The sequence below is a fragment of the Mytilus trossulus genome, chromosome 6 (assembly GCF_036588685.1).
Source record: "Mytilus trossulus isolate FHL-02 chromosome 6, PNRI_Mtr1.1.1.hap1, whole genome shotgun sequence".
Classification (NCBI taxonomy): Eukaryota; Metazoa; Mollusca; class Bivalvia; order Mytilida; family Mytilidae; genus Mytilus; species Mytilus trossulus.
In genome coordinates this window covers 87195888-87208543 of record NC_086378.1, presented here as the reverse complement: position 1 = coordinate 87208543, position 12656 = coordinate 87195888, and the positions used below count along the sequence as shown (strand labels likewise).

Genomic DNA, 12656 nt, shown 5'->3' with positions numbered 1-12656 from the left:
GGATATAGTATAATACGGCAATGGATTCATGCTAGGCTACTTATTGTCAGTGAGATTTATTGTGGTCGAAGTTGACCAAAAATATGTAAAAAGGCATCAAGACAATTGTCAATATTCTATAACGAATGGATCATAAACCTTTCAACAAGCTGGGCAGGTTAACATCTTACTATTCTGTCATTCTATCAAATTTCAACTATTCAGTGTCTATCATTGGCCCAACCGAAGCGGGGGAAAAACACTTTTGAAAAGGAATAAATACAGGAAAGAGCTTTAAGAAGACTACTTACGCTAGTATAAACTGAGAAATTCTAGAAATTGTAAAAAAATCATGTTGAAATAAGGAATTTGAAAATCGTTGAATTAATTACTTTTGAGTGTCAAAAATTGTTTGGAAGTACTTAAAAATTTGCATGCTTATTCAGTGATATTGTTTGCCTTAAATTAGTGGAGAATAAAGGCTTTTCACCCCTGGTCTCAGCCAAATTCATGGTTTATTTTAAATTTCCCATTTTGATGAAAATGACGGCGATATTTTCCCAATAAAAAAGGGTAGAGGTAGTTTTGAAAAAAAGCCAACAATATCACTGTTATTTTGGTGACTTCGAATCTGTTCAGTTTTTAGCTCACCGGGCCCGAAGGGCCAAGTGAGCTTTTCTCATCACTCGGCGTCCGTCGTCCGTCGTCCGGCGTCCTGCGTCTGTCGTCCGTCGTTAACTTTTACAAAAATCTTCTTCTCTGAAACTACTGGGCCAAATTAAACCAAACTTGGTCACAATCATCATTGAAGTATCTAGTTTAAAATTTGTGTTTTATTACCCGCCCAACCAACCAAGATGGCCGCCATGGCTAAAGATAGAACATAGGGGTAAAATGCAGTTTTTGGCTTATAACTCAAAAACCAAAGCATTTAGAGCAAATCTGACAAGGGGTGAAATTGTTTATCAGGTCAAGATCTATTTGCCCTGAAATTTTCAGATGAATCAGACAACCCATTGTTGGGTTGCTGCCCCTAAATTGGTAATTTTAAGGAAATTTTACTGTTTTTGGTTATTATCTTGAAAAACATAGCCAGAATCATTATTAGGCTATCTAGTTTATAAAATGGTGTTTTGTGACCGGGCAAACCAACCAAGATGACCGCTATGGCTAAAAATAGAACATAGGGGTAAAATGCAGTTTTTGGGTCATAACTCAAAAACCAAAGCAATTAGAGCAAATCTGACATAGGGTAAAATGTTTATCTGGTCAAGATCTATCTGTCCTGAAATATTTAGATGAATCGGACAACTCGTTGTTAGGTTGCTGCCCCTAAATAGGTATTTTTTAGGAAATTTTGCTGTTTTGGGTTATTATCTTGAATATTATTATAGATGGAGATAAACTGTAAACCGCAATAATGTACAGCAATTTAAGACTCAAAAATAAGTCAAAATGACCAAAATGGTCAATTGACCCCCTTAGAAGTTTTTGTCCTTTATAATCATGATAATCAATTTTTAACAATTTTCATAAAATTTTCCACTGAAACTACACGGACAAGTTCATCATAGATAGAGATAATTGTAAGCAGCAAGAATGTTCAGTAAAGTAAGATGTACAAACACATCACAATCACCTAAACACAATTTTGTCATGAACTGCTGCTTCCTTTGTTCACATATACCAAGGTGAGCGACACAGGCTCTTTAGAGCCTCTAGTTATTTTTTCTACCCTGTATACCACTTTGCTTCATAATCTTATTAAATGGGCATTTAAAAGTCAGAATGCGTACAAATATATTTTTTGGGGTCATTTTTTTAAGTAACAACAAACAAAAGAACTATGTCAATTGGAACTGATTTGATGCTATGAATGCCCTTGAATTTTTACTAAATAACATTTCTGTTCACCGTATGAAGATTCAGTATATCGTCAAGTTATCGGAATTCCAATGGGAACGAACAGTGCGTCACTTATTGTGGACCTGTTTCTGCATTGTTATAAGTTGCAATATATGACAAAATTTGAGGAAAATAAAAAAAAAAGTAATATGTTACCAGAGACATATAATACAATTGTATTATATGTTCCTTGTGGTACCTTTTACAGAAATGAACTATGCACAAAATGAATAATTCATCTTATTTCAGAAAGATGTGATAGAAAAATGATTTTATGATCATACATACTAAGCGTTATTTCTAAAGATAAAGTAAATTATACCTTAGAAAAATAAAAAATACAGAAATTATGGAGACAAGATTCCACAAGCGAAAACTTGTTCAAAGTATCAACAATGCCTAGAGTTTTGAAAACATAGCGTCTCATTATCAAGGCATTTATATGAAAATTGAATATTTATATATGTATTAATAAACATTCAACATAAAAAAGAAGATATGGTATGATTGCCAATGAGACAACTATCCACAAAAGACCAAAATGACACAGACATTAACAACTATAGGTCACCGTACGGCCTTCAACAATGAGAAAAGCCCATACCGTATATAGTCAGCTATAAAAGGCCCCGATTAGACAATGTAGAACAATTTAAACGAGAAAACGAATGGACTTATTTATGTAAATAAATCAACGAAAAACAAAAATGTAACACATAAACAAACGACAACAACTGAATTACAGGCTCCTGACTTGGAACAGGCACATACATAAATAATGTGGCGGGGTTAAACATGTTAGCGGGATCCCAATTCAAGTTCTTTTTACGTTGTACTTCATTGTTTTTTGTTTAAAAGTGAATATTGTTATTTATAAAAAAAATAAAAATACAAAGAGATGTGGTATGATTACCAATGAGACAACTATCTAATGTTTCTAAATAACATGCATTTAAGGTATGACCTTCAACAATATGCAAAGCTCCGACTGTGGAATCATTGATAAACATCTGCTTTGATGTATGTAGTGGAATATATAAGTAATGTTTTTCAACTGTCTCAGATGCGTCCATTTACTAAAACAATGGTGAAATGTAATGGAAACTACTCAAATGATATACATATGGGGAGGGTTGAGATCTCAGGCCAAAAAACATGTTAAGCACCGCCTCATTTTTGCGCCTGTCGCAAGTCAGGAGCTTCTGACTTTTGTTAGTCTTGTAATATTTTAATTTTGGTTTCTTTTCTATATTTCAGAGTTAAGTATGACGTCCATGATCACTGAACTAGTCACATGATACATTTTTGTTTAGGATTAGCTGGAGCACGCCTCCGGGTGCGAGATTTTCTCGCCTATATTGATGACCCATTGGTGGCCTTCAGCTATTATCTACTTTTGGTCCGGTTGGTGTCTCTTGAACACATTCCCCATTTCATTCTCAATTTTATTGTATTAGTAAAATCGAACACAAATTTCGTTCTCAGTGTTATTAAATTTGACGGAAAACACGTAAACTTGTGGTTATGAATTATGAATACTTCCCATATATTATGAAATATTGACAATATTTAAGTATGCTCGTGTGCTAAAAAACACAAAAGATGGTTTATTTATTGATGAATATATTTGCAATGAAACGATGTTCGTGATTCATATTATCACATGGCTTACCAGTATAAACTTTGTAACCACAAATCTAAATTTAAAAAGATTTATTCGTGTAATATATTTAGTTACATAATGATTCAAATATAGACACACCATACAACTTACAAATAATTACATACACCTAAATAAGCTAGGGAGGTGAAAGATAACTAATAAAGGAACAAATCGCCAATACTAAAGAGGAGCACAGTTGTTTCCCATGAAATGCCGATTGTTGGTTGAGTAACACTTCCCCCAAAAGTAACAAATATGTTGTCAACACATGTATCAAGAAACTTTGTAATGCCAGTTTCAGCAGAGATAACTAAATCATGCGGATACTTAATGTATCAAAAGATCAGTTAAAATATGTACAATTCACTAGTCTTTCATCTTGCAACAGTATTACAAAATTTGACCGTTTTCTACACTTTACACATTATACCCAATTCCAAACTCAGAGACCAATTGTAACAGACGTTCCAGCTTTTTTTTTTAAATAGAGAAGTAAATGCAAGTATCTTGGCTTAGGCTTTTTTTATAAAAAAAAAGGCTCTGACTCAAACAAAAAATTACCTGAAACTGAGACATATACATAACATTGCATTGCCATCTGATTCCGGTTAATGAATGCCTAATTTTATTCCAGATAAGCGTTAACAATGATATTTAGTACATTTCGTTTCAAAGCCAGGCATACACAACCATATGCTGAAACACAGGGGGGTTTTAATAAACTGACCTTTATGTTATTTTGAAAGTATTATACTTTGTTCATCTTTTTGTAGAACGTGTCTTGCAGACCAACGTTGCTGTCTACAGTTATTCTTCATCTTTTGCTTTACATCGTCAGCTAAGGGGAATTACTCCTTTAATGAGTTGACAAGTTTGACTCATTTGTAGATCTTGTTTTGCTAATTGTGTTTGTTAAGTTTATTTATTCTTGACAATTATTGTTTTGACATAATGTGCTAAAAACCAGATGCTCCGCAGGGCGCAGCTTTATAAGACCGCAGAGGTCGAAACCTGAACAGATGGGACAAGTATGGACACAACATTCAAGCTTGATACAGCTCTGCATTTGGATTGTGATTAAATATTTAACACAGCGAAGGTTACTGACACAGAATGAATATGGTCTAATAAACTTGAAATTTGTGTTTTGCTTTTGTGCTATTGAATATTAATCCCCTAAAAAAAATTAGTAAAATTTTACCCCCTTTCCACCTTTTTTTCATCTCTCTGTTCACTAATTTCAAAAACAATCTCAATTAAAATTCATAATGGAGTTGGCAATTTAATAAAAATAGGGCAAGGCAATGTGGAATGTGTCAAAGCGACAACAACCCGACCATAGAGCAGACAACAGCTGAAGGCCACCAATGGGTCTTCAATGTATCGAGAAATTCTCGCACCCTTATGCGTCCTTCAGCTGGCCCCTTAAAAAATATGCATACTTCTACAGTGATAATAAACTGATTTAAATACATTATAAAGTATTCAAATATAAACAAATATATTAATTAAGTTACTTTTAAAAATAAATTTACAGCTTCACATCTGAAGACAATCATCATTTCTTAATACATAATTTTCAAGCAGTGTAAGGGAGGTAATCAAGTAATCAAACATATATATATATATATATATATATTTATAGAACAGTATTCCTTAAATTTTAATTGAATAACCTCCCTTACACTGCTTTTAAATTGTCTAAATTGTCCTTTAACCGGAAAAACCATTATCCCCCCTTTTTGCTTAATGATTTGCACCATAACCCCCCACCCCCCCCTAACCATACCTTTGTAGTACGGAAACTTGTGGTATAATGTCAGAGCGAGATTTATACACTTAAACAAAAGGTATAGCATGAAAACTACAAAAATGCTTATTTGGGGCCTTTTTTTTAACCCACACTTCTTGAAATCCCGCCTATTGGAGCAAGAACCCCAAAACTCAAATTACAGCATTTCCTTTGAAGTAAGAAACCTTGTAGTATAATTCCAGGGAGATCCAAACTCGCTGAAATGGTTAGCCTTCTTTACTACAACTATCACATACACTTTATAAGATCCAAGAAAATGAGGTCAAGGTCAAATAAACCAAACCTTGAAATCCAATACTAATTCTATACACCGAATATGCTTAGATAAAGTTTACCTATCTCACATACTATTTAAGAAACAAACTGAAGGCCTATAGTTGTTAATGTTTGTGTCATTTTGGTCTTTTGTGGATAGTTGTCGCATTGGCAATCATAACACATCTTCTTTTTTTATATTAACCAGGAAAACATCGATCAATGAACCATGAAAGTGTGGTCAAGGTCAGATGTATCCTGCCAAACAGACATGTACACCTTACAATCATTACATGCTTTAAATAGAGTTGGCCTATAGCATACAGTAAATGGGAGATATAAACTTAACCTGGAAAAATTAAGATTGACCAATGAACCATGAAAATAAGGCCATGGTCAATTGATAATTCCTAGTCTAACATATACACCTAACAACTAATCATTCCATACACCCTATAGAGCTGACCTATTGCTCAAAGTACAAGAAAAAGACAAAAAAACAAACCCTAACTTAACTATAACCACTGAAGCATGAAAATGAGGCCAACGTCAGATGAGACCTGTCAGTTGTAAATGAACACCTTACAATCATTCAATACACCAAATATAGGAGACCTTTTGCTTATAGTATCTGATATATGGACTTGACCAGGAAAACTTAACCTTGTTCACCGATTCATGAAATGAGGTCAAGGTCAAGTGAAAACTGTCTAACAGACATGAGGACCTATGAATTTAGCTAACAGTTAAGTGACCACTGGGTCACTATCCCTGTCAAGCTTTCTGAGATAGAAGTTGCAGGCTCAACAAAAAATAAAGGGAGGTTATTTTAAAAGATATCAACCAGTCACCAAGGTTCATAAAAAACTGTCAGAAACCTGGAAAATCCACCTAGAATAAAAGACCAAGTGACCTTTTCACTTGGAGTTTGTTGTCGTCATTAACTTTTTACATTTTGAACTTCTTCTAGAGAACCACTAAATGGAATTAAACCAACTATTGCATGAGTATTTCTTATTATTTGCTTACCAAGTGTTGTTACTTTGTAGCTGATTTGTCATCAAAGCTGGCTGCCAATAAGGGGAGTAAGACCCTTTTGGTAAAACATACACAGTTTTTTTTCTGGAGAACCACTGAACAGATGCAACCAAACATGGCATGAATGTTTATAATGACATGCTGACAAAGTGTTGTTACCTTTGTATCTGAACCATCATCCAAGCTGGCTGCCTGCAAGAGACTCAATTTAACGTAAGATGAGAAATACATACAAATGCTTAATCAAGAGGAGCACTGCATGAAACATACAGGTTTACCTCACTAAGTACCATAAACGGGCATATAAAAATGTCATTTTATGCTTCGTCCATTGTAACAAGTTGTCCTACAATTTAGGTATAAATGATCAGTAGGAAGAATTCAACATTTTGAATGTTTAGGCCACTGTTAGATCTTCTCTTTAAATAGTGGTTTTCAGGTTAATAGACAAAACTTGAATTCCACCCCTATATTCTAGTTTAGCCATGTCAGACATGTTTGTTAGTAGATGGGATCATACACTATCATTATTTATTTCTAACCATGTCTTGTTTCTAAATGGCCCAGTAAATAAAGAGAAGTTTTTTGTACAAGTTAACTGAGAATGCAAACAACAATTGACACTGATGATGGATAATGAACGCCAATGACAATGCTCAATGTACCCTTAGGGTCAGGGGAGCAAATAAAACTGCATATGCAATATAATTGGCTAATTGCTTGGTTAAACTGAACAATTCATAAGTTTTATTTGTTGACAGTACTACTCCTGCCAGAAACAGCCCATCTAAGTCTTGTCCAAGTGAGACAAAAAAGTCATACCATAATTGCTGTTTAAAAAGAGGAGTCAAATAAAATATTGATTTCATGTTTATTAATCAAATAATTAAGCAAAATATAAAGTATGTAAAAAAATAAAATCTATAATATATGAAAAATGTATCTGTTATTATAACAATTGATAAAATAATATAATATATTTTCTGACAAGAAATAGAGAGGAACAAACATGAACATCAACCTGGCACAATAACTTAAAATAAATATATTTTATATAACTATCACTTATTGCAGGAATAACGCTTCTATTACAACTGACATTTAACATATATAAGGGGCTATTCTTTTAATCTGTGTGATGGATATTCCTTCCTTAAATCTAAGACTTTTATTTTCAGATTTTTATGACAACTTTGGGAAGTTTACTGATGCTAAAACTATAAAAATAGGTCATGCTGATTAAATTTTACTTTTACTTTTCTGCCATTTATGAAATAAATTTAAATAAAAAAAAATATACAGCATCAAGCAAAGAACAAAAAGATTATATTTGTCTGAAGGGAAATTGATAAGGCTTTCTTGTTTTGTAATAACTATAAATTTACATAAATGAATAGTCAGACACCCTAGAAAGGACATAAACCTCTAAAATGATATTATGGCTTCATAAGAAGACTTTTCATAAAAAAAAAGGTCCTATACATGTACAACTAAAATGGAATATAAGGTCAATGGGGTCAATGGGACAACAACATGTCAGGACACTAATATACTAAAATTGGTTAAAAAACATCAAATGAAAAGATATCTTAGTTAGAAAATATTTTGAATTGGTGGAACTTGTTGTCAGAGTCAGCTATCTTTATTGTGGAGGGAATTCCTAAACTAGTTTTTTGAAAAACTGTATTTTTTGATGGATAGATGTCATTTTACAAATTTCAAAAACATATCACCATGGGAACAAGATATCAGCTACTTCTAAAATGTTATTTACAAACAAATTTCTGATGATTATTGAAAAGTCTTTGGTTTTTCTAGAACTAAATTGCAACCAGATGCTCCGCAGGGCTTGGCTTTATACGACCGCAGAGGTTGAACCCTGAACGGTTGGGGCAAGTATGGACATAACATTCAAGCTGGATTCAGCTCTAAATTTGGATTGTGATTAAATAGTTGACACAGCATAGGTTTCTGACACAGAATGAATGTGTTCTAATGAAATTAAAATTTTTGTTTTCTCTTAGAGCAATTCACTATGCTGTTGAATATTATTCCTCTCAAAAAAATGTTTGAAGAAATTTTCTTTTTATTTATGAAATTTCAAATGAGAAAATTGAACCCATTTTTTTTAATCACATCCCCCTTTCCCTTATTCCAAAACTAATCTCAATTAAAATTTCTAATGGAGTTTGCAACAATTACTACTCATTTAAATACATCATAAAATATTAAGATGTAAAAAAACTGCTTGTTATCACTGAATGGTAAAGATTATTTTAATTTATCAGTTGGTAGTAAAAAGTGAATATACATTGTATATTGTATATATAACAAAGATTTAAGTTGATTCTGGACAAAGAAAGATAACTCCAAATAAAAAAAATTCTTACAATTAGATATTTCTTGCTTACTATTCTGGACAAAGAAAGATAACTCTAATTAAAAACAAAATTGCTATTTCACAATATTTTGCAATAAGATATTTCTTGCCATTGCTCAATACTGTGCAATTGAAAAGACTTGCTATTGCACAAAACTTAATATGATAATTTTAGATCCTGATTTGGACCAACTTAAAAACTGGGCTCATAATCAAAAATCTAAGTACATGTTTGGATTCAGCATATCAAAGAACCCCAAGATTTCAATTTTTGTTAAAATCAAACTAAGTTTAATTTTGGACCCTTTGGACTTTTATGTAGACCAATTTGAAAACAAGACAAAAAATGAGGAATCTACATACACAGTTAGATTTGGCATATCAAAGAACCCCATTTATTCAATTTTTGATGAAATCAAACAAAGTTTTATTTTGGACCCCGGATTTGGACCAACTTGAAAACTAGGCCGATAATCAAGAATCTAAGTACGTTTTTAGATCCAGCATATCAAAGAACCCAACCGATTAATTTTTTGTCAAAATCAAACGAAGTTTAATTTTGGACCCTTTGGACCTTAATGTAGACCAATTTGAAAACCGGACCAAAAGTTAAAAATCTACATACACAGTTAGATTCGGCATATCAAAGAACACCAATTATTCAATTTTTTATGAAATCAAACAAAGTTTAATTTTGGACCTTTTGGGCCCCTTATTCCTAAACTGTTGGGACCAAATCTCCCAAAATCATTACCAACCTTCCTTTTATGGTCATAAACCTTGTCTTTAAATTTCATAGATTTCTATTTACTTATACTAAAGTTATGGTGCGAAAACCAAGAAAATGTATTTTGGGTCCCTTTGTGGCCCCTAATTCCTAAACTGTTGGGACCTAAACTCCCAAAATCAATACCAACCTTCCTTTTGTGGTCATAAACATTGTGTTTAAATTTCATTATTTTCTATTCACTTAAACTAAAGTTATTGTGCGAAAACCAAGAATAATGCTTATTTGGGCCCTTTTTTGGCCCCTAATTCCTACATTGTTGAAACCAAAACTCCCAAAATCAATCCCAACCTTTCTTTTGTGGTCATAAACCTTGTGTCAAAATTTCATAGATTTCTATTAACTTAAACTAAAGTTATAGTGCGAAAACCAAGAAAATGCTTATTTGGGCCCTTTTTGGCCCCTAATTCCTAAAATGTTGGGACCAAAACTCCCAAAATCAATACCAACCTTCCTTTTGTGGTCATAAACCTTGTGATAAAATTTTATAGATTTATATTCACTTTTACTAAAGTTAGAGTGCGAAAACTAAAAGTATTCGGACGACGACGCAGACAACGACGCAGACGACGACGCCAACGTGATAGCAATATACGACGAAAATTTTTTCAAAATTTGCGGTCGTATAAAAACTAAATATAAACATCTACCAATAGTACTTTATCAACTTTGAAATATTTATAAATGAACTGATACATCTGTTTTAAGAATGTTTAATTGATTCATCTTACATGTATAGTAAGGTTAATTAAGGAAGTAATTATAAACATTGTACAGTGTATTCATCATTATTTCTGGGGATTCTTTATTTTTTGATGGATTTGTGAGGAACCCATAAACCAGGAATGCAAATTACTTTTATGGACAGATTTTGCAAATATTCTATACTTCATTAGCACATATCTTAAATATCCATATTTTTTTTTTATCTCAAATCCATGAAAATTTGTACCCACAAATAAATCTACAGTAATTGATAACTTCATTGAATCTTTCCACAACACGAATTAACATCATCAGAATTTTTTTTCTACTGCCTCTATACCCTTTTTTGTGCATAGAAACTATCCTACTAAGTGCTTGTCAATTTTGGACATACAGACACCTGTAAATTTTACCATTTGGAGAATATAATTCTGACCTTACAAAGCAAAAGTGATAACTCACAGTAGATTCACAAAAAGAAATAAGAGTCTTTGACACGGTGTGTAAAATATTACAATTTATATATACATTTAAAACAACAAACTTAAAAGGTGACTAGTTACTACAGACATCAATATACATTAAGAACTGAATTATTCAATAAAAGTATAAATTGTGCCATAAAATATGAACCACTGGCTGAAACTTTGGGTCAATACTCAGCTATCAGAAATGTATCTTCACAGAAGAAAACATATTTAGCACTGACAGTAACACTGAAGGGAGCTTATTAGGTATTACAACACTACTGAAATGGAATGCCATATCATTATTCGAGAGACATATCTTAAACTCGTGTAAATACAGTAGAAACTTGATTCCTGTTATTTGTAGTCTACGGGATTCAAATTTACTGTACGTCCCTGCGTCAGCAGAATTATTACCCCATGTATATCTGTTAATATGAACTTTAAATAGTGTTTAAAATGAATGTAAAACCAAAGCATTGGACAAAACTGCAGCAACGTCCTTAAAGTAAATTACAATTCAATAACCAGTCTAAAATTGTCAATAATTTAATAACAAAAACAAGACAAATTTATTGTTCCTATGAATATTATCACTATATAAGAACCCCTTGTCCTACTTTCTTCAAAATTGCTGGATTACCCACTTGTAATAAATTTCATTTAAACTAAGGCAGTAGTAATAATTAAATGAAAGACTATAATTAATTCCTAGGCTGTATTGTCATCAATCCTCTGACCCTTCTGTGGCTACCATAGAACGTCTGATGTGCTGTGATGTGTCCCATCTGTAATACAAACAACTATAGGTTAGTATATTTAAAATAGAATAGAGAATGGAAATAAGGAATTTGTCAAAGAGACAATTAGTCAACTACAGAGCAGAGAATAAGCATTTTGTAATTGTTTCGCACAGAATATCAATAGAATCAGGTATTTTTTTATTAATCTTCTTGACAGCCTATATTTTTTTGGAACACAGAGCTGTCATCTTGTATAACTTTAAATTCTCATAATATGTTGGTAAAAAACAACCTATCATATGTTTGGCATTCCTTATTCTGTAAAAAAAAAATTAAAATGTCTTGACATATAAAACAAAATATCTTTATAATACAAAACCTATAAGCAATACATTGTATACTCGACTCCTTGCAACTGTCTAGAATAAAACACTAAATATGGGTAAAATTTTACTACAAAAATTAACAACTAATAAAAAACCAGGTTTAAAAAAAATAAAAAATTGCATGGTTATTATAAGCTTTAACCTAATTATTATCTTTAGTTAAAACAAGAAGCTGTGAATCTATAATTATAAATGTGCATATATGTTGATTCTGATAACCGATAACTACAAATGTCAAATAAGTACTACAATAAGCCTGTGGTATAAACGTTGCTGGTAACCTCCTATATTTATTGCTGCTAAAAAATGTTTCCTTAACTATAGCTGTAAGGCTATATTGTTTGAAGCTGTCCACAGTCTAGGGGAGATAACTATACCCAGATGTATGGACAGAGATTAAAATTTAAGATTTAGAAGGGGAGATAACTATACCCAGATGTATGGACGGAGATTAAAATTTAAGATTTTAGTCCATTTAAGATAATTGATGACTATGATAACAAAATAACACCATTTTCCCCTTTTGATTCATCAA

At 32.2% G+C, this 12656-nt stretch overlaps 1 protein-coding gene across 32 annotated transcripts in view; it reads right to left on the bottom strand.

The window, feature by feature from the left end:
• Positions 1 to 10453: 10453 nt before the first annotated feature.
• The window catches only part of LOC134722107 (MORN repeat-containing protein 1-like), a 40988-nt gene continuing 38785 nt past the window's right edge, over positions 10454 to 12656 (bottom strand). For all 32 annotated transcript variants that reach the window (XM_063585621.1, XM_063585600.1, XM_063585604.1 and 29 more), the window contains one exon: positions 10454 to 11780. In XM_063585621.1, coding sequence (XP_063441691.1) covers positions 11720 to 11780 — 61 coding nt within the window. In that variant the 3' untranslated portion in view covers positions 10454 to 11719. The remainder of the gene's footprint in view (positions 11781 to 12656) is intronic.